Raw genomic sequence first — 22,726 nt, 5'->3', positions numbered from 1 at the left:
TGGCAGCCACAATTTACGTATGAGTATGTGTGTGTGTGTGTGCGTTTGCTGACATTTCGAATTAAGTGTAGTTAATGTTGACAAACGTCAACATTATGAGCCTCGCTTGCCACAACAACAACAACCAAGGCAGCAACAAAAGCAGCAGCAGAAGCAGCAACAGCATCAGTATCAGCAGCAAACAGTAGGAGATGAAGAAGAACAATGCCTCGCAGCCTCTAACCCACTCGGATGTCACACAATGTGCGTCCATGTGTGGGTCTCTCTCATGGGGCCGCACATTGAAGTGGCATTAGGCGCTTGATTGATGAATGTTTAAGTGTTAGATTAAGATAATCGACATTTCAATAATAAAATATTCGAGAAATGGAAACGTTGCTCGTTTAATACAACCGGAGGGCGGACAGCACAAATTTCAATTGAGTGACACTTGAAGCTGATTTAACGCATTAACGTGCTGCTGAAATGTGTCCAGTGTATCAGAATATATAGGTATATATACATTAATCATATGCATATATGACATGTCTTGGAGTTAGCGAATTTATGCAATTGAAGTCATCAAACATGATTATCCACTTGATAACATTTTATGTAAGCGAATTGAAATGGTAAAACTTACGATATTATAAATGCAAATAAGAAATTTTTTTTAATATAATTATGGAATAAATTCTCAAATGTTTCCCTTAGGGCAACTTTTGCAGCATTGGGATGACTTCATTATCAGCAACTGGGTCAACCATTTGCCTTTTTGACACTCTGATTCCCCAGTTTTTTTTGTTTTTTTTTTTTTTTTGTTTTTTGTTTTTTTTAGGCTCTGCTCTGCAATTCAAATGCTAGCATAAAACAAAAGGCATTAAAATGTTTTCGCAAAATAAACCCATTGTAATGCATGCACAATTTCAATGCAACTATCACATTTAAATGAATGTTGTTCTGCATGTCACTGTTTTCATTGTTGTTCTTGTTGTTGTTATGCAATTTATGCGCCTGGTTGTAAATGTGAATCCGGCGCCAAAAGCTACACAAAATACTGGACAAATGGGCGACCAACGAGGCGTCAAGAATCCGCTGAAGACATGTAAAATATGCTTTGACTACATGAAGATATATATACAGTACAGTATACAGTATACAGTATATACAGTATACAGTATATACGTATGTATTGATGTGCATATATATATAATAGAAACATTTCAAGGCGTCACGCGGCATTTGCAAGAGTAAGTGGAACGTTTTAGCCCTACTTGGCCCAGGCTGGGGATGGCATTTAACATTCAGCCATTTGTCGTCCGCGAATGAGTGTCGGAATAAAGAGAAGCGTCGAAGCTATCAAGTAGACTGAAGAAGAAATACCCTTGGACTTATTTTTGAGATAGATAATGAAATTAGTTTATGTGTTGATATAGTGGATCAGCTTAGGGCCTGAAAGCTAGCCACAAACTAAATTTTAGAAAATCTTATATTCTATGTGATCTGAGAAGCCTACACATATAGCAGGCAAATCAATATACCCACAGTCATGGCACAACGGGGTGCAAAAAAAGAGAAGAAAATAAATTAAAATTGGCATGGTCGGCCAATGCATTTTATACTGGGGCAATGTCAATGCACTTTTTGAAGTCAAGCGAAAATAGACAGCGAGAGGCAAAGGGTTTACGAAATCAACAACTACAACGAGTAACAGACAGAGAGAGGGCGAGTGAGATAGGGAGGGAGAGATGTATTCAATCTGTTCGTCTAGCTGCGAGTGGGCAAAACACTTAAGCACTGAATGGGCAAATTGTGTGGAAATGCTTGTTAAGCAACGGCAACTCAATTAGTCAGAAGCGAAACGTTTTGAAATTTGGTGAAAGAGAGAAATGAATGGCAAACTGGCACAAACAAATTGATTTCAGAAGAGCTCAGATGGCGCCTGATTAGCAGGCCAACTAGTTTTTGCCTCAGCCAACTGTTCAACTATCAATGCAACATAAAAACAGAAAACCGTTAACATAAAAAATTCACTTTAACTGCCTTATGGCACATTTCGTATGCGTTAGACAGCAGCACAATTAGCTGGGCTCAATGAAATTAACAATTTTTGGGCCCCGAAACAGAAGAACCATGGAGCTGAGCTATTCAAGTTTTCAAGCCGACATAAATCTAAGCGGAAAATATTGCGGCGGTACGTGAATGTGTAAGAGGCATTTAGAAATTTTGGTCACGCCTTGATTTCCTGTTTCCACCGTATTGACTACAACAACGTCGCGACGTTCGTCAATTTCTATTAACACATTTTTTTTTCTTTTTTTTTTTTTTGGTCTGAAGCGCTGTCAAAACATTGCCACCTGCTGAGCCGAGGAGGCGAGCAGTTTGGGCTCTTAGATGCCATTGATAAGCAGGCATCGACCTGGCCCCGCTTGCCTGGTACGTGGCTATTGTGTGTTGGGCCTTTATCACATCTGGGCGCCGGTTTATAATCCGCACGTATCCTGCCGAGGCTTAGCCTGTTTTGTTTCATTGATTTTTGTTGTTGGCCTCCTTCAGCACCTTGCTGTTGCGCGTGTGTTTGTGTGTGCGTGTAGGTGTGTCTACTTTTAGCACGACAAAAACTCAATGACACTTTTAAGTGAGATTTACTTGAAACGCAAGGCGTCAAGGTAAAAAGTTCTTATCGGTGTTACATCTCATTCAGTCTTAAATATGAAACGAGAATTTATAAGGCTTTGCATTGTATTCCCTATATTAATAAATTTGCAATTTTATTTTTCCTCAGAACAGAAATACTAAAATTCGAGGTCTAAGCAAAAATTTAATAGAAATGACTGAAATCGAACTTGATTTTTGTTCTTATATAAAATCCTCATCAATTGATCTGAATAACTGATTTTTCCATGTGATTTCTTCCAACTTTTAACCCCAATGCTTTCATTCAATCAAGATTTTTTATATACAAATTATTTTTAATATTCAAATTTAAAATGAATAAGTAAATGATATTTTTGTATACTATGTATATTTTTTAAATTTCAAAACTTTCCTATAATAAGATTGAATTCTACTTACATTTTCATTATAATTTACTACTATATCTTGTTAGTATAAATAATTATTTTATTCATAGTATACAAGCGTACCAGATTGGAATATCTATTATGAAAAGAAATTCCCATTAACACAAACAAAGACGACCCCGCAGTCGACCTCAGTATGAAAGCGACGCATTAAGTGTCTTGCCTGGTGGCCTTCAAAAGAAACAAACCACTGATAATAATAATAATAATAACCAAGAAGAAGAACCATCTATAGAAAAACATATTGCAGACTGAATGAAATGCCTTTGTATTGAGCAGAGAGCTGTTGTTGTTGTTGCTCTGGTTGCTGTTGTTGTTGCTGCTGCTTGTGTACTCTTAAAGAGCTGGAAAATGTATTTGCATAAGTAATGAAAACATCCATCAGGAATATAAAACGCTACTAAAAGCTAATTCATAATTTAAGGGAATAAATGGAATTTTCAGGCATTGCAAATTCCAATAATTATGCTTTCAAGTATGCAATCGCTTAGACAAAGCCGGCAGACTATTTAAATAATAAAAAGATTTTCTCAATGCTGATGATTAAGTGCGTTGAGACGATTTTTTTCCAGAAATTCTTACGAAATACTGCCAAACGTTAAGTGCAAGATGATGAGAGAGAGAACATCGCTTCCGTTTGGTTTCAATTGCATTTCGGGCTGCTGCGGCTTCTGTGGCAACTCTTGTTGCTACGTGCAGACCGGGTGGCAGCTCTGTGCTCACACTTTGTCAACATGTGTTCAACATGATCACAAACAAGCCGGCTATTACTAGGCATCAACATAAACATTAGCAATCCCAAAACGCAAAACCGAACCCGAACAGCCGAGCAGAGCATTAAGAGTGCGTACGTTAGGTAGGTATGCGACGAGTAAATACCCCGTCTTATATGACTTGTAAGAATTTACCAACATATTTTTGCATATATAAATGAATATATTAAAGAAATTTCTAGATGATCCGAATTGATAATTTTTATTGTTGACAGTTAAGAATAGAATGGGAATAAATAAAAGAATGCTTAACTTACGAAATATTTCTGGATGATCCGAATTGATAATTTCTATTGTTGACAGTTAAGAATAGAATGGGAATAAATAAAAGAATGCTTAACTTACGAAATATTCTCCTTATGAAACATACATAAATTCCATAATTTTTAGCTATAAATAATTCTGTCTGATTAAATATAAAAGCCAAACTAAAAACTATAGTTAAAAGTCACAGAAATACAGGGTATGAACCAACCAGAGCTACAAACGGCATTTAAGCTGCTCAAGAAGGAGATATGAGGAGGCTATGGGAGTCTGGGGGGTTTAACAAGCTGAACTGCATTGGTTGTTGGGCATTAGGGCCAGGCCACTTGAGAGGCGCATGCTAAATATGCAAACACATTTTTGTAACATATTCCTCAGATTCCCGACCGAATGCCGCTGCATCTTAATGTGTGGCATTTCGTAGCACTCTAAGTGATATATAATAGGGCGTTGAAATGCAAGAGTCGAGCATTTTCTATGCTCTATTCGAATGGATGCTCTATTGTTTCAGATGTGATGAATTGCTGGGCACTGTGCTGCCAAACTTTGATGCCTGCCACTTGGCAGCTGTTTGTGGCACATCGGTCAAGATGAAAGAGGAGCAGCTATTGAACCGTAACAGCAGCCCAACCAACACTCACTCCCTCGCTCTATCTCGCTCTTAGCATGCGTGTCGCTCTGTCTCTCTATCTGTCTGCCTCCGCTTCAATGGGTTAATGCTATAAATATGCACATATATGTATGTGCATATTGAAGTTGGTTCACACTATGACATTTGGCTAGCCCGTCTGCACGTCCGTCCATTGAGCATGTCTGGGAGCATTATTTACGACTTCCGTGATGAATTTTCAGTGGCCACTTCTGCAATTGCCCCACCCAATACATTTACACCCCCCCCCCCCCCCCCCCCACTCTCTCTCTCTCACCGACTCTCCCTCTCCCTTTCTCACTCTCCCTGCAGACATATGCAATCGGTATTCATAAAATACCTCGATTTTAAATATAAGCCTCAGTATGAGTATTTCCTATGCAATTCACGATTCCCATGTCTGCGCTGTGAATGCGAGGATAAGCTGCAGGAGAGAGAGAGAGAGAGAAAGAGACAGAGGCACCAGTGCGGGCGGTCCCAGATATGTTTATAGGCAAAGCCATGGCACTTGCTCAGAGTGAGAAAAATGTTAAGGATGCATTAGAGACAGCCGGAGACAAAATATATGCGACTGGCATAAAAAAGAATGCAACGCAATGCAAGGATGACAATTATTGACAGAAGTGCCCAGTTAAATAAATGAAAACGAGCAAATATATTCATAATTATATTAAAAACATAACATAATAAACACTAGAATAAGTAGTTTACAGCTCAAGAAGAGTTTAATATTTAAATGTAAAAATAGAATAATAATAATAATAAACTTCTGAAACTGAGTCGAGTAAGGTCCAGAAGTTTTCTCCATATTATTATACTGCTTACCTTGTTCTGAATAAATGATTATAATTGTATTTACTTGATATTTCATAATAATTATCAAAGACCAACATAATATACTATTTCTCACAGACATATGAAATTGATTTGCAACGCCAAAGCCTCGACATAAATCAATTTATATAGAAATATGTTGCTTGAGCCGTAGCTAAAGAAAAACACACTCATAAATCAAACAGAAATCATCCAAAAATACAAAAAAAAAAAAAAAAAAAAAAATAGAAATCATTAAGTATAATATGATACAAGTGACGTACAAAACATTTGCTAATATTTTCAGCATATTTGGACGATTGACCAAATCATTGAAAATGATGAAAAACGAAAGAACATCAAAAACACAACATGTTTCGGTCGATAGCTTCTCCTTTTTGTTTTGTTTTCTTGTTCTTTTCTTTTATATCTGCTGTCGTCGTTTCCACTCGAGCAATTAATACGTGAGCAAACTGGAAAATACTTCGAGCAGCAAGCTGTCAGCCAAGTGCAAAACAATGTTAGACCCTGATGTATTATACTGTTGAAGCAGGGGGGGGTTGGCAGAGAGTGACAGAGGGAGGGAGGTGGGGTAGAGTCTGACATATAGCGGGTGGATTGGGGCTGAGAGTAAGATTTGAAGCGGAGACATAAGCCATAAGCTATAAGACATTCTTTCAATGTCGTGCCAACGTCTCGTGTAAGTCGATATCCCGAAAAAAAAGAAAATAATAATAATAATAATAATACTGCCTTCCTCTCTTCCCGCCGCTCTTTCCTCTTCACAGGCCTGCTTCTGCTTCTTCTTCGTCTTCTTTTGTGCACTTAAGAGCAAAAACCATAACCATAAAATCGTATTATGTGTAGTTAGCATTCGTATTGCAATTGCGAAATCCAAACACGCCTCTCGCATTGTCACATCGAGCCCGGGTCTATATTTAGAAGTAGTTCCCTTCTCCTTTCCCCTTTCACTTCGCGCCTTTCCCCGCTGCCCCGTTATAATTATCATGCGTGCGATTCATGATGATGTTGATGTGCTGGATGATTATCACAAAACGAAGAAATATAACACATTTTCCACTGCATAATAAATTGTGAGACGACTTTTCCTTCTCAGCATTACATTGTGGAAAATATCTGCTCATATTTCAAGCAACCAAGCGGAAATCCTTTATCGCAGCGCCCGCTCCCAAACATTCTACACATAGATATACATATATATATAAATCATATAATGTGCTTTACATTTTTGCAGCTCGTTAGATTGGCGACAGCATAAAGTTATTCATAGAAATCCAATTGTTGCTGTTGCTTTTGGTGCTCTTGTTGTCGGATCTATTTTGCCATAGAACTAAGTCATTGTTAGCCCGACTTTTTGTGTGTTGAATGTTTGGCTAGTTCGGCCACGCTGACTGGGCAAATTGTGTGTAAAACTTTTAATTGGATGCTCATTGTACAATTTGCTATATTTTTAAAATAGCACCATGAGTCGAATAGCAAAAGTTTTCCGATGTCATTAGAGTTCATTAGGCTTCTAAAACAAAATTAATGTGCGGCTAAACAGAAATAAATCAAATTAACTAAAGATATTTAGTTAACGAGAAACTGAGTAGAAATATTTAGAGTTGTGCTTTAATTCGATTATGATTTTAATAACTTGTGCGCACATAATTAAAATTAAGCCAATACCATCAAAAATCTCTCGGCTATTGCTATTTCTCTCTATATATGTATATGGTCTTGCTTATATTTTTAAAGCATAATTTATATCCATTATAATTTATACCGATAGTAAACTCAGCACTATCAATACAATGTAATTAATATTTGTGATAGAAACCAACATCGGCCCACACCTCCCACATGATTTGACCATTAGGCAAATTACAGCATTGAAAATATTTGGAATTACCAAAATTTGTCCAATTAGACGTGGCTTAAATGCGCCGGGTGGCTACAACATTTCCAGCGAGAAGTGTAAAATGCTAATTGCATATAATAGAACATTTCGAATTGAATCCCTAATTGCCTCTGACTACGCGGAATATTATTGGAGTAAATGCAGAGGGCATAAAATGATATTCATTCATAAAATATGAAAATGTAATTTTAGCAAGACAAATTGCCAAATGGAATTCCTACTAAGAACGCGTTTGCTAAAAAAAGATATCAGATGGCCAAATTGATTTAATTGGTTATATAATACCACCCCATTAGCCATATCCATTAGGCTGTGATGTTTGCCTCAACTTGACTTCACGGCCAGGTATCCTACACAGGTAACCTAAACTGCTATGCAGATGATGCCGCTGCTAAACGTTTGATCCTCTTTGATGAACTACCCCGACAGGCATACAAAAAAGCAACAACAATAATAGCACACACACACACACACAAAGAATAAAAACATCTATCTGCATTGCCATTTAAGCTCATAAACGGCTATCAGCTTACATTGCTTTCAAAACTTGAGACCGCCAGACATTTAATAATAAAGCAAAAAATACCCATTCAATGAACATTCGATACCCTAACCTACAAAGTTTGCACCTATTTATATTAAAAATTTCCTATTGTTACTTAAAAATATGAAAAATCTTATATTGGGAACTTTTATATTGCATTTTATAAAATATATTAAAGTTTAAATAAAAACTACAAATACAATTATAAAAAGTTTAATAATTTAATTAAAGCTTAAACGTTTGTCTGACTTGATCTATTTAGCTAAGGAAACCCTAAAAGTAGTTCTAAATTTATAATTCTTTAAGCATTTCTTAAGAATTTTTCTCCTCAATATTTTTTCGTCTTTTTTACTAAAATTAATATAAATATTTCTTTGATAGCTGCAGCTTTTATTTAAGCCTAATTATTGTTGACTTTAGTGATCAATAAATGCTCTGCTCCTATGTTTTTCCTACTTAAATGACAATTTACACCTAAATGCTAAAGCTAGACACAATATTCAACTTTTTAACTCTTATCTGTAAGCGATTCGAATCTTTTAATTGTAGTGTATCCCAGATACACATACACATACCCAAACACACACACACACTTACGCATATACATCTGCGAGATAAACTAAAACCTGTTCCTCGTACGTGAACCAGACATTGGGCCCAGCCTTAAAATGCAACAACAAAAAACCGTCCGAAGCTATCAGAAAAGTTTTATCAGAAAAAAAACCTAAAAAAAAAAGCTGAACTCTGGTCTGGGCCGAAGTTGGACGTTTAGGCCAGTTAGCTAATTTGTGCCAGACCATATTATGAATTAGCAGAGCCAGAGTGAAATAGCTGTCGTCTCTCTCTCTCTCTCTCTCTCTCTCTCTCTCTCTCACTGTTTCACTCGCACTCGCGGCCAAAATATCAACGATCTTTTGTGCACGAATTAACCTCAAATAGGCGTGAATAATGCGCGTTGATCTTTTTCGAAAATCAGCTGTGCCCCCCCATTGTCTTTTGGATTTGGGCTTTGAATCTCCAAAAAATGAAATGAGAAAAATAAAATGTTAAAAAAACCGCAGCACTAATCTGAAATTCATGTGCCCCATTGTTGGAGCGGATGGTACCACATTAAAGTGCCGCTGACACGCGTCTTCTGGCTTATGACATGTGCGGTTTTTTTTTTATGCCCCATGCCCCATGCCCCATGCCCCATGTCCCATGTGCCTTGCCCCTTGTTCCCCAGCCCGTAGATATCTGTCTTTCCTCATTGCCGGCTTCTTTTGCTTTTCGCCTGGATTGAGCATTTGCTTTTTTCTTTTTTTTTTTTTTTTTTTTTTTCTCAGATTTGCTGATAGTTTAATTGGTTTCGACTTGATATAGCTCTCTTTGTTCACATATTTCAGCCACTGGTTTTACGTTACGGATCGTTAGGATGATTATTAAGACATCACATGAACAGCATATTGATGGTAATTGGCACGACAGTCCAGACCATTTAAGAAGCTTTAATTGACCAGAGTGTTAATTGACGGAATTCCGAAGTAGGGACATAATATATAGAATACAATGTATATAATAAATATATATTCAACTTGGACCTGTACTGAAACTAGTTGCGAATCACAAGGCGAGCTACACAGTCAAGCATTAGGCGTGCATAAATTAAGATAAGAAACCTGAGCACATTTCGTAAATATCATTTACATTTGAACATTGGGCGAGTTCATAAATCAAAGAAAGTCGTTGATATTTCATTAGAAACACAATTTAAATTGATAAATTGACTAGCTACGAGGTAGAAGCTTGTGGTTTCACTGGAAACTCTCAGATAAAACGATCGTTTAGTTTCTTCAACCAATAAATCTTGTGTGAAAAAAAAAAAACAGTTAAGATTGCGAGCAGCCAATACAGTTAAAGAGGAACCAAAGCTAATAATCAGATATTATTTATTTCATTATGAATTTACTTTATTTTGTATTTCACCACAAGTCTGGATCAGGGTTTTCCAAGGGCTTCTCTCTCATCTTAATTTAACGACTCTGTATACATTATGTGTGGACATATCTCGCTGTGGATGTGTTTCGAATCCGACACACAATTAAATTGATTAAAGTGCGACACACCTTGTACGACAAGCAAACGCTTCGACAGCTAAATCAAACTGGGGCCATAAATTGTCGCGCGATCATAAACCAAATATATGCTAATAAAATGTCTAGAGAAAGATTAGAAAACCGAAACATTATGTACATAGGCTGCCGTTGAAATGAGAAGTTTTGATTTTTACGACCAATCAAATCCGGTTGCGTGTTTCTTTTTTTTAAGACCGTGCAGGACAAGTGTTTGCAGTTTCCTAATACAGCAATAAATTTGTAGTAAATATTGAAACCACAAAAACCGAAAGCGACGGATGGGAGGGCGAGCGAGCGAGAGAGAGAGAGTTGAACTTTGCTGTATGCGCAAGTATGTTAAAACAATAAAGAGAAAAACTTTATTTGTGGCCGGAAAAATAGAGAGGCGAAAAACAAAGCAATATCTTTATGGACTCATGCTCACGCATATTTCAAAGGGAGAAAAGAAATACTTCAACATTTTATGAGCCAGACCGATGTACTAAAAACAAACTCATAAATACATATAGTTTAACATTGGGTCAACAATTACGAAAACTTTTGCTCATAATTAATACGGAGCAGACAAAGCTCAAAGTTCCAGCAGTAAATAAATTCAATTATTTTCAAAAAAAAAAAAATAATAAAACAACAACAAAACACGTGCTGAAATTAAAATAAGCGGATACGCAATTGGAGACTTCAGCATTGTAATTTATTTTTTGTAACTTTGGATAATTACATCGCGCCGCTCCCCCATTTACAATGAAAACAACTCAAAATAACGTCAAAAATTAACACAAACAACAACAACAAACGTTCGCATTTAATGAATGTGATTTTTTTTTTACCAAGGCAATAATAATAAACAATATAAATAGAAATATACAACACGTTGTCCGGCTGAAGTTTACCGTCGTGGAAATTTGAATAAATGGAAATCGATGTGAATATAAAGAAGCCGTCCAAAGTTGTGGCACATACCTAATGAATATTCAGAGTAAGAGTGTTCAATTTTGTTTGTTGCTCTTGTGTTTCCGATAAGTTTTTAACACATTTTTGCTGCGCTACAGAGAACTGAATTTGAGGCATCTCGATTTCGAGTAGCAAGCGGCAAGTGATAAATTTTAAGCAAATAGAAATGGAAAGCCAAACAAATGCCAGCAGCTCGAGTGAAGAATATTCCAATATCATAAATGCAAACAAGTAAATAATTAATATATACATAGATGTAAAAGAAATATATTAGTTGAAATAATATATACTAGTAATAAAATATTTAGAAAATTTTAGTTGCCCTCAAATTTGCCTTCCCATTAAAAGCAGAGGTTGATCAGAAAATTAATACCAACTGCATTACCAACTAGCTGATACGCTTAAGAAATTGTTTACTTGAGTTATGCTTCAAAAATTAATTAATTAAAATGGGAAAAATCAGAGTAATTACGATAAACTCGCACTGCGTATAAAATATACGAGTAAAACTAGCTAGTAAGTCTCTAGCTTTTGTGGTATATGAGATCGTTACTCTGCCTCTTACATACATTTTCATACAAACAATATACCCTAAAATCTCATTTTCAATAAAGTTCCAGGGTATAAAAATGTGACAGCAAGATAACAAACTGGCACAGTTTCGCCGTTCGAGAATTCGCCACAGTAAAAATCATAATTTACAGCAACGTCACGCAAAAACTCATAATATGTAGAGATTGTTTTATATCTATAAAACATTATACTTAGCTCAGCTCTTGGGCCATTTCAAATCATATAGACAGCTGACACATTTCCAAATTGACATTCAGCCTAATGTATTCATAAATAGAGCATTCATTTGTGATATATCTAGTGCTTATCATCGGCAATCTTAAATGGGCTTAGCTCTAAACACATTTGTATTTCTTCTACCCTCAAATAAATCTGCATTTGAGAGCAAATGCAGTTCCACAAAAATGAAATTTGGACACGCAATGCACCCACGCGTTGCACGACTTTAATTTATTTTGCTACACTTTTCATTTGTCGTAACGCGTCGCTAATTAAGCTATTTTTGAAAAAAAAAAAATACATTTATATATATATATGTGTTTTGAATGTGTGCCTCAGCTGGGCGTGGCTCGTGTCTGCCATGTTGTCTCGCTAGAGAGGACAGAAAAAGAAGAAGAGGAAAAAGAACCACCACGACGAAGCATTCAAGATCGCGTGTTGCCCCAACTGGCAGCTGTGCCCAATTAATGTCACTTTGCTCACCATTTCAATTTGCTATGAGTGCTGCCTATGAGTATACACGAGTACAGTGGAACCCCCGCTAATGCACAATTTGCTTCAAATAGATAACCGCATTAGTTGGTCAACTAGAAAACATTCTTAGCTGAACTGAAGATAGGGAAATATAATTGTACTAGACCTATTCGCTCCAGCGAGATTTCACTGTACTCACATCATGATGTAGGCGTACAAAACATGACTGCAAATTAGCTAAATGAAATAAATATAGACCAATTTCGCTCACAATTTTTTGCAAGACGTGTAACCAAAATAGATTTCGTTGATAAGCATTGAGAATTTTGGCCAATTGATGTGTCAAACGATATAAATTCACAATTTTTTTTTATTTTTCTTTTGAGTTGACTGTGAACTCATTTTCCATAAAAAACGCACGCGCCTTCAAAGCTAAATATATATACACGAATGTATATACATATATACTCGCATATATATTTGGATACATGGCAGACGTTCGTGACTTTTATAATTATATAACAGAAATTTTTTGGGTTTATGGCGCAAATTAAGTTTGCAAAGATTATGTCAAGAGGAGAATATCCTTACTTTATTATGAATAGTTAAAAACCGGTATAACTAAGTTTAATACAATAAAATTATTACCAACTCATCTACGTATTTTCAGTTTGAAGTGATTTAAAAGGTGGTATCACAAAAAGTATATTTCACAGGCAATGATTTTATGTTTATAATTATCGATAATCATTTTCATAACTGATTATTAGGCTCATAAATTATAAATAAGCTCAAAATGACTTTTTTTAAATCTTGAGATAAGAAAATGAAAAATACAAATAACAAATCGATATGTATCAATTTAGCAATTTGTATCAATTATTAAGTAGTTATGGGATTACTTTTCTTAGTTTTTGCGATAAAAGCTTTTTTTTTCCAAAATTACTTGTGGGAGTTTCTTAAAGAATGTATAGATTGTATGTATAGTATATTTTGTATTTATATTTATATACTTATTTAATAATATTAGCTAATTTATGGAGAATATTAAGCCTCGACTGGAAAGAATATATTCAAGTCGTATAAAAAAGATTAAAAAAATAAAAGAAAACAATTTTAATGCCGCATGTGCGTCATAAAAGTGCATGAAACTGGCGCGCATTACGAAATTTATGAGCTCGTCTAATGAATTTATAGACGCTAATATTGGAGATGACCTGGCACGACGATCAATTGATAATATATGTATATGCATATATATTTATTTATATGTGCATATGTATTTGTGTAGCTGTAATGCGAGTGATGACCCGCTGAGTTTAGAATTTATGCGTTTCGGTGGCCGTCAAAAATGTTTGAATCTTTTTATATACTTGTCTGCCGAGACCCAGTGCCCTCTGCGCCGCAGGCTCCCCATCTTGTGTGCCTCACATTTTGAATGATTTTGACATATTTAAAGCTTATCGTAAAGAGCTGTCATGTCAACAGTTCATTACGAGATTATTTTTGATTGAGCAATGTGCGAAAGTCAACGTAATTTACATTTCTATGGAACTATATTGAAAGTTTTATGAAATCTGGATATTTTCTATAATTCAATTTATAAATATGAGCATTCACAGAGCTTTCACTGCATTTGGTCTAGTTTCTAGCGCCTTTTTAGTAAAGCTCTTCTGTATATTCCAAACAATCGAAAGTTTATGGCGCCCAATAGATCTTCGAACAAAGCAAAACAAAAAATAACAACAAAAAATTCATATAAACAAATTGTTCTCTCGTATAAAAATAAAAATGCGAGAATCACATTTCGATATGTGTAATCCGCTTGAGAAACACGGAGGCTAATAAATTCTTGACTTTAGCCAAAAACAAGTTCTCTTCTAATATTCGTTTCTTTTCTTTTTTTTTACTTTTTGGCGACACAACGTAAATTCCAAGAATTAATTATGGCATACACAAAAAATAAGTTTAACTAAATGCAAACATCAATATAAATTATGAATTTAACAGTTGCTAACTCATTTGCATTGGCGCCAAGCGGAGAGACAAGAGCAAAGCAAGAATAACAACAAATTTGAAAATTTATGGCGTTTGCGTCAGAGCAATTTGATAATAGATCGATAAACGATCGATAAACTTACCTGATCTTGACAGAAGTAGCCGAAGCCGATGATGCCCGCTATGGCTAAGAATAGGCAAAACAGAATAATTGTTCGTATTTTGGAGCGTGGTTCCATCTTCTTGATCTCATAAACTCCGCTGGGAAGCAATAAAGCAAAATCACTGTCGACTTGTACGGAAACGTTCTTATGCATATCCACGGGCATGTTCCATAGGCTCACGTCAATTGATCGTGTAATCTACAGCACGTCCAACACTCGTACAACATTCACGTGAGTAGGCCAAACAATGCCGCCCAGTCATTGTCTGATAAGACGCAGCGCCACCTATCGGTCACATTTGGTAGCACATATGCAGAGAGCAACAGGAATATGGATAATAATCGTGTGTATTTAGCTGTAAATATAAATAGAATATATTTATAATAGAAATATTTATAAAGAGCTTTATTTTAGTATTCTCTCGAATTTTTTCATTTTTTTTTTTTATTTTTTTATTAACAACAGACTTTGATTATACACGTTGCACATAACAATTTGTCTATCCTTATCTGTACTCGCGTCTTATGCCTCCATCAACAACAGCAAAAACAAACTAATCAATTAAATAAACAAGTCTTACGGGTTGATTTAAAAATCTGTAGCAAAAGTGAACTGATTTAGCAAAGCTGAACAGCAATAAAAAAAAATGATTACATTTCCAGTTTTTATTGCTTAAATTAAGAATTGATTTCATTTATGCATTGCGAGCAACGAATATGCATGAATTCTATATAGATTAAATAAAACTATTTCAACAGCAGCAATACTGGGCAATTAGCCAGTTCTATGCTAAAATAAAATCATAACAAAATTGACTTTTATGTAGTTTCAATATCTCAATTTCTCACAATATCTGTAAAACGATTTTCATCATTTAATTATATGATATTATATGGAAAAGAAAACTTGTTAATTTAAATAATTATGTAAATGCAATTTTACAGCATTTTCATTGATAATTTAATTTAAAATTTATATTAAACGCAAGAGTGAAAATAAGGGAATACACACAGGAGCAAATGTCTAATGGAAAAGCCGGCAACACTTTACTGTTTGTTAACACAAAGCGAATGCTCATACAAAATAAACGCCTTTCGATAAACAAATCAAACTAAGAATGTATAGGCGAAGTGTGGGCACAGATAATAAGCGTAAATCAAGCAACAACAAAATAATAATCATATATACAACAACGAAATTGGCACACTAAATATAGATGGAAACAGAGCCAGTCTGTTTGCCGCCCAGGCGACATCATCTACAGTGGGCTGCTCTCAATTTCCGCCAAATGTAAGTGTATGTGTGTGAGTGTGCGTGCATGTGTCGCGTGTGCATATGTGTGTGCAGATGTTTACGAATTGTTGGCTCTGCAGTTGTGCCAATAAACAGCAAGTAAATAAAATAAGTTGGCAGCATAGTGCTAACTGTAAATTGCAAAGAGAGCCGGCATATTAAAGCAATATTGGCCGCTGCATGCTGACCACACTCCAATTGGAATTTAATGGAAGTGCCATTACACTTTAAAAAGAAAGATTTTATTATGGGATAGTTTTAGAACTACTATCTTTAGCATTCAGCTTTAAAAATTTACCACATTCCTATAAGACTTTAATTGCAAAAGTAGCGCAACATACAAGCAACAGCATTTACATGGCAAATTAACCACATTCATATTAGCCACACATGCGTTTGCTCAATTGGAGTCATGCTAATAATTGCCAACTGCACAGTGGCTAAGGTGTTAATGTTACACGTGCCCATTTGGTTAACTAAGAAATTAGCAAGATTTAAATTACATACATCTAACTGAGACTGATGTCATAAGAGGCCACACGCTGTGCTCATTGCAGAGCGTGAACCAAAATAAACAAATAAGATAAAATGAACAATTTACTTATAAACATAGCCACGGCATGCACGCAGAGCACAAAACAAAAACAGAACAAGAAATCAAAGCAGAGACTGAGAAAACAGCTGTTCGCATTTTACATGCTGCAATAAAATAATTCATTTCACTTTGTCGCAAGGTTTAAATCACTTTTAAATGGACTTACTTTTGCCCGTCGCATTCAGCACGTTATTAAGTATTAACAATTGAATAATCAGCTTTGGTTTATTTATTTACATTTGTGTTTTGTACATTCTCACCGCTTGTACGCTCGTTTAGCACATCGTTTGCTTTGTGTCGTACATTCGCCTTGAACAAAACGCGAAACACTACAATCACTCGCGCATCATTTGCACAAAAATATTCTCACAGAGACACAAAACACTTTAATTACTTAACTCTAAAGGTATTTGCTTTAATTTTTAACAATTACACGCAAAATGTTTTAATATTTTATTATAACACGCGTAAATCTATCCAACACGTCCGTTTTCAGCAGCAGCGGCGAATAAACTAACCAAAAGGAAAACAAATATGCGTGCAGAGGGCTGCCAATCTGTTCCACTCACGCAGCTGTTATGTTAAATAGCAGCGTCGTGTTATTAAAAACAACTGTCAGTACTTTTCTGAGCTATCGATAACACTTGAACTAACAGTTGAACCTCACTTTGCCTATCTGGCAGCGTCAACACTGTGCGTTTTAAGTCGAAAAATAATTCAATTCCCGCCAAATTTGAAATGCGTATTTTGATGCTATTGAGCGCTGTCCTTGCAACTTTTTGCAACGCCAGCTACGATTATTATCGCCTGCCACGCTCCATCAAACCGCAACACTACAACCTGCGTATCATGACACACCTGGAGAGTCCCAAACGCCTCATCTTCACGGGCGATGTTGAAATACTGCTGCGCATTATCCAGTCCACCAACAATATCACACTGCATGCCGGAACCGGCTTAAATATTGCTGAATGCAACACAGGCGTACAACTTATGAAATACCATTGCAACGAGCTGATTGAGATCAAAAGTATGCAACGTCAGCCGACGTATAATTTCATAATATTGCACTTCGAGCAATATTTACAGCGTGGCCAACGTTATACGCTGCGGCTGCGCTTCTGGTCAAGATTAGGACAGAACATGGCTGGCTACTACGTTAGCTCGTATCAGGACAATGCAGACAACTGCTGCAAACAGTTTGTGACATCATATCCAATGCTTCACCAATGCAGTTATCCATTCTTTTCAGGTTCATGTCTGTGACGCAGTTTGAGCCGGCGGATGCGAGAAATGCCTTTCCCTGCTTCGATGAGCCCGAGTTCAAGGCCACCTTCAACATAACCCTGGGTCACCATGCCAAATACAATGCGCTTAGCAATATGCCTCTACTGGAGCGAATACCCATGTGAGTATATGGCGAATGTGGTGCCAGTGTAATGTGCTCTCTTCTAAGATTTGCAGATGCGAACGCCAGAATTGGCTGTGGAGCACATTCAGGCAAACGGAGGTCATGTCCACGTACCTGGTGGCCTACAGCGTCAACAACTTCGAGGGCTACGTCTCCCAGAATCACAAGAGTCGCGTTCACTTCACTACCTGGGCACGTGCCGCGGCCATTGAGCAGTGTCGCTATGCATCAGAGGTGGGGCCGAGGATTCTGAGCAAATTTGAGGACATGTTTGGCATCGAGTATCCGCTGCCCAAAATGGATCAGTTGGCTGTGCCGGACTTCAGTGCTGGCGCCATGGAAAACTGGGGTCTGATCACGTACCGGGAGGCGGCACTGTTCTATGCCGAGGACGCCTCCTCACAGGTGGACAAGCAGCATATAGCCAATATCATTGCCCATGAGCTGGCCCATCAGTGGTTTGGCAATCTGGTCACCATGGAATGGTGGAATGATCTATGGCTTAACGAGGGATTCGCCACATACATGGCCACGCTGGGCATAGAGAAACTGTGCTGCCAGTGGCATGCCTACGATGAGGACATGCTGGACAATGTGCTGGCCGTGCTCAATACGGATGCATACTGCCACACCCGGCCCATCCACCAAGAAGTCAGTCGGGCCAGCCAGATATCGGAGCTCTTCGATGCGATTACCTATCGCAAGGGTGCAGTCGTCATACGCATGATGCACATGTTCATTGGGGATGTGGCCTTCTTCAAGGGTCTCCACTGCTATTTACAAAAGCACGCCTATGCCAATGCCAGGCAGGAGGACTTGTGGCTGGCACTGACTGAGGCGGCACATGAATGCGGCAGCATGCCGCTCGATCTCCAGGTGCAGACTGTGATGAATACGTGGACGTTGCAGAAAGGCATACCCTTGGTCCAGGTGAAGCGGCAGTATCTCAAGAACACGGCAATAGTTACTCAGCAACGATTTCTGATCCTGCACGAGGATCACGCGTATATACGACCGGAACATCCTCTGGCTGAGAATACCTGCTGGTTTGTGCCAATTAGCTATGCCACCCAGAGCTCCTCCAATTTCATAGCCACCGAGCCGCAGACCTGGCTGCGCTGCACAGCACTAAACGAGCCTCTGTCGGTGCAGCTGCGACATCTGCCTGGCGACGATGAATGGCTGATCCTTAATGTCCAGGTGTCGACGCCCTATCGCATCAACTACGACAGCGACAACTGGGAACTGATCAGCAAGGCGCTGCACAGCAACGAATACCATCGCATCAACGTGATGAATCGCGCCCAATTATTGGATGATGCACTGGCTCTGGCCTGGACTGGCCTGATGTCCTATGAAATGTCCCTGGAGCTTCTGACCTATGTGAAGCAGGAGCACGAGTTTATGCCCTGGCGAGCAGCACTTGACCAGATCAATGCTATCTATCGCATTATTCGTCACACAGAAGACTTCGAGAAGTTTCAGGTGTGTCCAAATCCCTTTACTCTGCTCATCTCCTTAACAAGTCGCATCTCTAGCACTTTATGTATCATCTGCTGTCGCCCATTTACTGCCAGCTGGGAGGCATGCGGAACGATCGGAATAAGCTGCATCATGTGTCCCACAAGGCTTTGATTACCAAGTGGGCGTGTCGCCTGTCTCTGAAGGATTGCGTGGAACGCGCCCTCAATTATTACCATCGCTGGTTCATCTGCAGTGAGCCGGACAGCACGAATCCCGTGCCCATCAATCTGCGCCCCGTGGTCTACTGCACTGCCATGCGGCATGGCGATGGGGAGGACTGGACCTTCCTATGGCACAGATATCGCAACAGCTCGCTGGCCAGCGAGCAGCGTGTGATTCTGCTGGCCCTGACCTGCTCGCACAAAAAGGGTCTGCTGGAACGCTATCTGCGAATCATCTACCATGAGCAGTCCTTCATACGCAAACAGGATGCCTCGCTCATCTTCGGTGCCATGGTGCACACCGAAGTGGGCTCCCACGTGGCTAGAGATTTCTTTTTCAAAAAGTTCCAGCTGCTGCGCAAGTAGTAAGTGCTACGAATTTACTACAAATCCCGAATTCGTTAAGTTAAACGCAAACGGGTCAGATCCCACATTCCCTTAGTATCAATCTCACATTCCTTCTGGTCCTCTCTCACTCTCTTACTCGTACTCTCTCTTTCTTTCTCTCTCTTCCTCTCTCACTCTCCCTTTCCCCTTTCAATCTCACTGTCTCTTTCTCTCGCTCTCTCTCTCCCTCTCTTATCCCCTTCCTCTCCCTCTCTCACGTTCTCTCTCTCTTTCTCTTTGAAGCTATAATTCGAATACGCGAGAATTGATTGGACTGCTCAGCCTGATTGCCCAGCACAGCAGTTCCCAGGAGGACTACCAGCAGTTGAGGACATTCATCAATGGCCACCAGGTGCTGCTGCAGCAGAGCTCAACGCGCAGCCTGCTGCGCGTACTGGAGCAGGTGAAAGTGAATATGCGTTGGCGCCAGCAGAGGCTGCCCGAGTTCGGTCGACAGTTGGCCATGTGCAATTATTGTGAATGACTTTATTTGATTTATGCATAATTTAATTGTCGTATATTTCATTAGTATTAAACATTGAAAATGCCCCAAGGTAAGCGCTTAGATTAATCACAGTACACCACACCCGTTGCAATTAGTTAGCAGTGGCTGCACCACCTCCACCACCGCCACCGCCTGCACCACCTGAGAAGGCAGTGCTAGCATTGCCGGCACTGGCTGCAAAAAGTCTTCGCAGATTCTGCAGCATGCCCCAAAGCACAGTGCCCGCTGTGCCCAGCGTTTCGAGCAGATCGAAGCCCGTGCTATCGATGGCCTCCTCGCGATCCGCCTCCGTCTCGATGGCCGGCGAGGTGTTGTTACTGTGCGGATGCGGTGAATGATGCACTCCGCTGTGCCCGATCAGCCGGTGCGTGTTGTTGATCACGTGCGTGTTGTTCACCCCGCCGCCTCCCACTGTATTCACCAAGTGCTTGACCGGCTCCAGCACTGGTATGGCCAGCTTGATGCGATGCCACGCGTCTGGCTGCTCTGTGGAGCTTTCGTGCTGCTCACCGACCGACTCCATCAGGGTCAGTTCATCGTCCAGGGTATTGCGCTCGCTGTCCGGCGCATCATCCGTATCCAGGCTGTTGTTGCTGGGTCCTTGCAACTGCAGCAGGCTGCCGAAGAGCTGCTGCACATGTACCGAGTTGATGGCCTCCGCCTCGTTGCGCTCAAAGTCGAACTCTGCGTGCGGGGCGGGGCCGCGCTTGGAGTTCACAAAGCTCACAATGTGCTTGTTGCCTGTGCTTGTTGTGGGCGTGGTGGCGTCACCTGGAGGCGCAAGTGAGGGCAAGCTGCTGCTGCTGCCGCTGGACGCTGGCTTCGCCGTCGCCGTCAGCAGCCACACGAACTGCATAGAAATTTCATGAAAAGCTATTAATATTGGCTGCTTAATTACGGAGCCATAAGCATATTTTTTGTTTCCTTTCTGAATTCTAATTAGCCATTCCAAATGCGAGAACATTCGCATTTGGGCACACGCGACGCGCCTTAATTTGATGGCTTTGCTTCGCTTAGGAACATTCAAATGATTCCATTATGCCCTAGAAAATATATTCAAGGTCTTCAAGAGTGATAGCTAAAGAGCTCCAAATATGGGTTGGGTGCAAAAAAGAAATAAAAATAAAAATAAACAAACCAATATTACGTATACGTAGCAATGGACAAAAAAATTAAGTATACGCATGAATTGGCTAAAATGGAATTTGGCAACTAAAGTGCTTAAATATTCTATGTAACTTTTATTGAAAATCTGAAAAATTGATTTGGAAGTCTGTAATCTGTAATAATATTGTAAATAAGCCTTTGAAATATATTTCAGTATTCTAGTTGTTTTGATTGGGGTATATGTATAATAAACTTTATTTTTAAATGTTACAGGCATATCCGAGACCGTTGGGATATATTCATAATCCAACAAATCAAATGACCTAGCCTTAGCCCTATCGATCTGACTGTGTATTAAACTCGGATCCTCTATATGATATAGACATTATCATTTTAATTTTATCACACATATATATATGTGCAAAATAAATAAATACATACAAAAAACTGGAAAAATTTTAAATTATTTTTTGATCAAGTTTATACACAAGCTTTGATATATCACAAATATAATCTATCAGTTCTGAACTATGCAGTTGGCTATTTATACTCATTCACGAACTGAAATAAGTCAATTGGTTTTGTTTCATTATTCTTAAAGTTTCCATAATTTACACTAAGGCAATATTTCAATTTCTTTGAGCACTCTAACATATTTTGTTTTTTCAGAAATTTCAGGGCCAATGTGCCAAGAAATATTTAAATTGAAATAATAATAAATAAAAACGGTCTACTGAATGTCAAAACCTGCATTTGGCAAATTTTATATATCACAAATTTAATATAATTTCTTGGGTTTTTTTCATTTATCACGCGCTTACATGCAGAGCAACCAGCAAACATATGGTACTATATGTGCAGCTGGACAATCGCGACATTGTCAATGTTATATACTCTATAATTATATAAATCGGATTGCAATTGAAAACACCAGCGAAGTGCTTACAACGACAACTGAGCACTGACTGACTGATTGACCGAAGTGGGCCTGGTTGAGGCGGCCCAAAAGTAAAAATAAATAAATCTGAAGGTAGCCAATAAACAAATAATTAATATGCAAGAAGTGTGCCAACAATTGTTGTACCTAAAATTGAATTTAATATGTTTTAAAGAGCTGCATAGCTAATGCCATCAAAATCGAGAACGGTTTTATGCTGTCTCTCGCCCTCTCTCTCCTTCGCCACCCGCCCCTCACCTCTGTCTCCTGTCAATGATATAGAA

The 22,726-nt window shown here is 38.5% G+C and overlaps 3 protein-coding genes across 3 annotated transcripts in view; 1 reads left to right on the top strand and 2 right to left on the bottom strand.

Annotated features, from left to right (window-relative positions):
- The window catches only part of Hs6st (heparan sulfate 6-O-sulfotransferase), a 97,343-nt gene extending 80,412 nt beyond the window's left edge, over positions 1-16,931 (bottom strand). The window contains exons 1-2 of the mRNA XM_018018124.2: positions 16,577-16,931; positions 14,502-14,877 (exon numbers count right to left, since the gene is read on the bottom strand). Coding sequence (XP_017873613.1) covers positions 14,502-14,687 — 186 coding nt within the window. The 5' untranslated portion in view covers positions 14,688-14,877; positions 16,577-16,931. The remainder of the gene's footprint in view (positions 1-14,501; positions 14,878-16,576) is intronic.
- Positions 16,914-20,566, top strand: LOC108621029 (aminopeptidase N-like). Its single transcript, XM_018018116.2, has 5 exons — positions 16,914-17,609; positions 17,663-17,818; positions 17,875-19,306; positions 19,360-19,871; positions 20,137-20,566. Exons 1-5 carry the CDS (start codon positions 17,149-17,151, stop codon positions 20,375-20,377), a joined length of 2,802 nt encoding a protein of 933 aa, XP_017873605.1. The 5' UTR covers positions 16,914-17,148; the 3' UTR covers positions 20,378-20,566.
- On the bottom strand, positions 20,365-22,487 carry LOC108621039 (uncharacterized). Its single transcript, XM_018018128.2, has 2 exons — positions 22,327-22,487; positions 20,365-21,248 (listed from the first exon to the last, which is right to left on the bottom strand). The coding sequence occupies exons 1-2, from the start codon at positions 22,381-22,383 to the stop codon at positions 20,490-20,492; spliced, it is 816 nt and encodes a 271-aa protein (XP_017873617.1). The 5' UTR covers positions 22,384-22,487; the 3' UTR covers positions 20,365-20,489.
- Between the last annotated feature and the right edge of the window lie 239 nt (positions 22,488-22,726).

The sequence above is a fragment of the Drosophila arizonae genome, chromosome 2 (genome assembly GCF_054131065.1).
Source record: "Drosophila arizonae isolate 15081-1271.41 chromosome 2, UAZ_ARI_1.0, whole genome shotgun sequence".
Lineage (NCBI taxonomy): Eukaryota > Metazoa > Arthropoda > Insecta > Diptera > Drosophilidae > Drosophila > Drosophila arizonae.
This window is presented reverse-complemented; position numbering and strand designations above follow the sequence as displayed.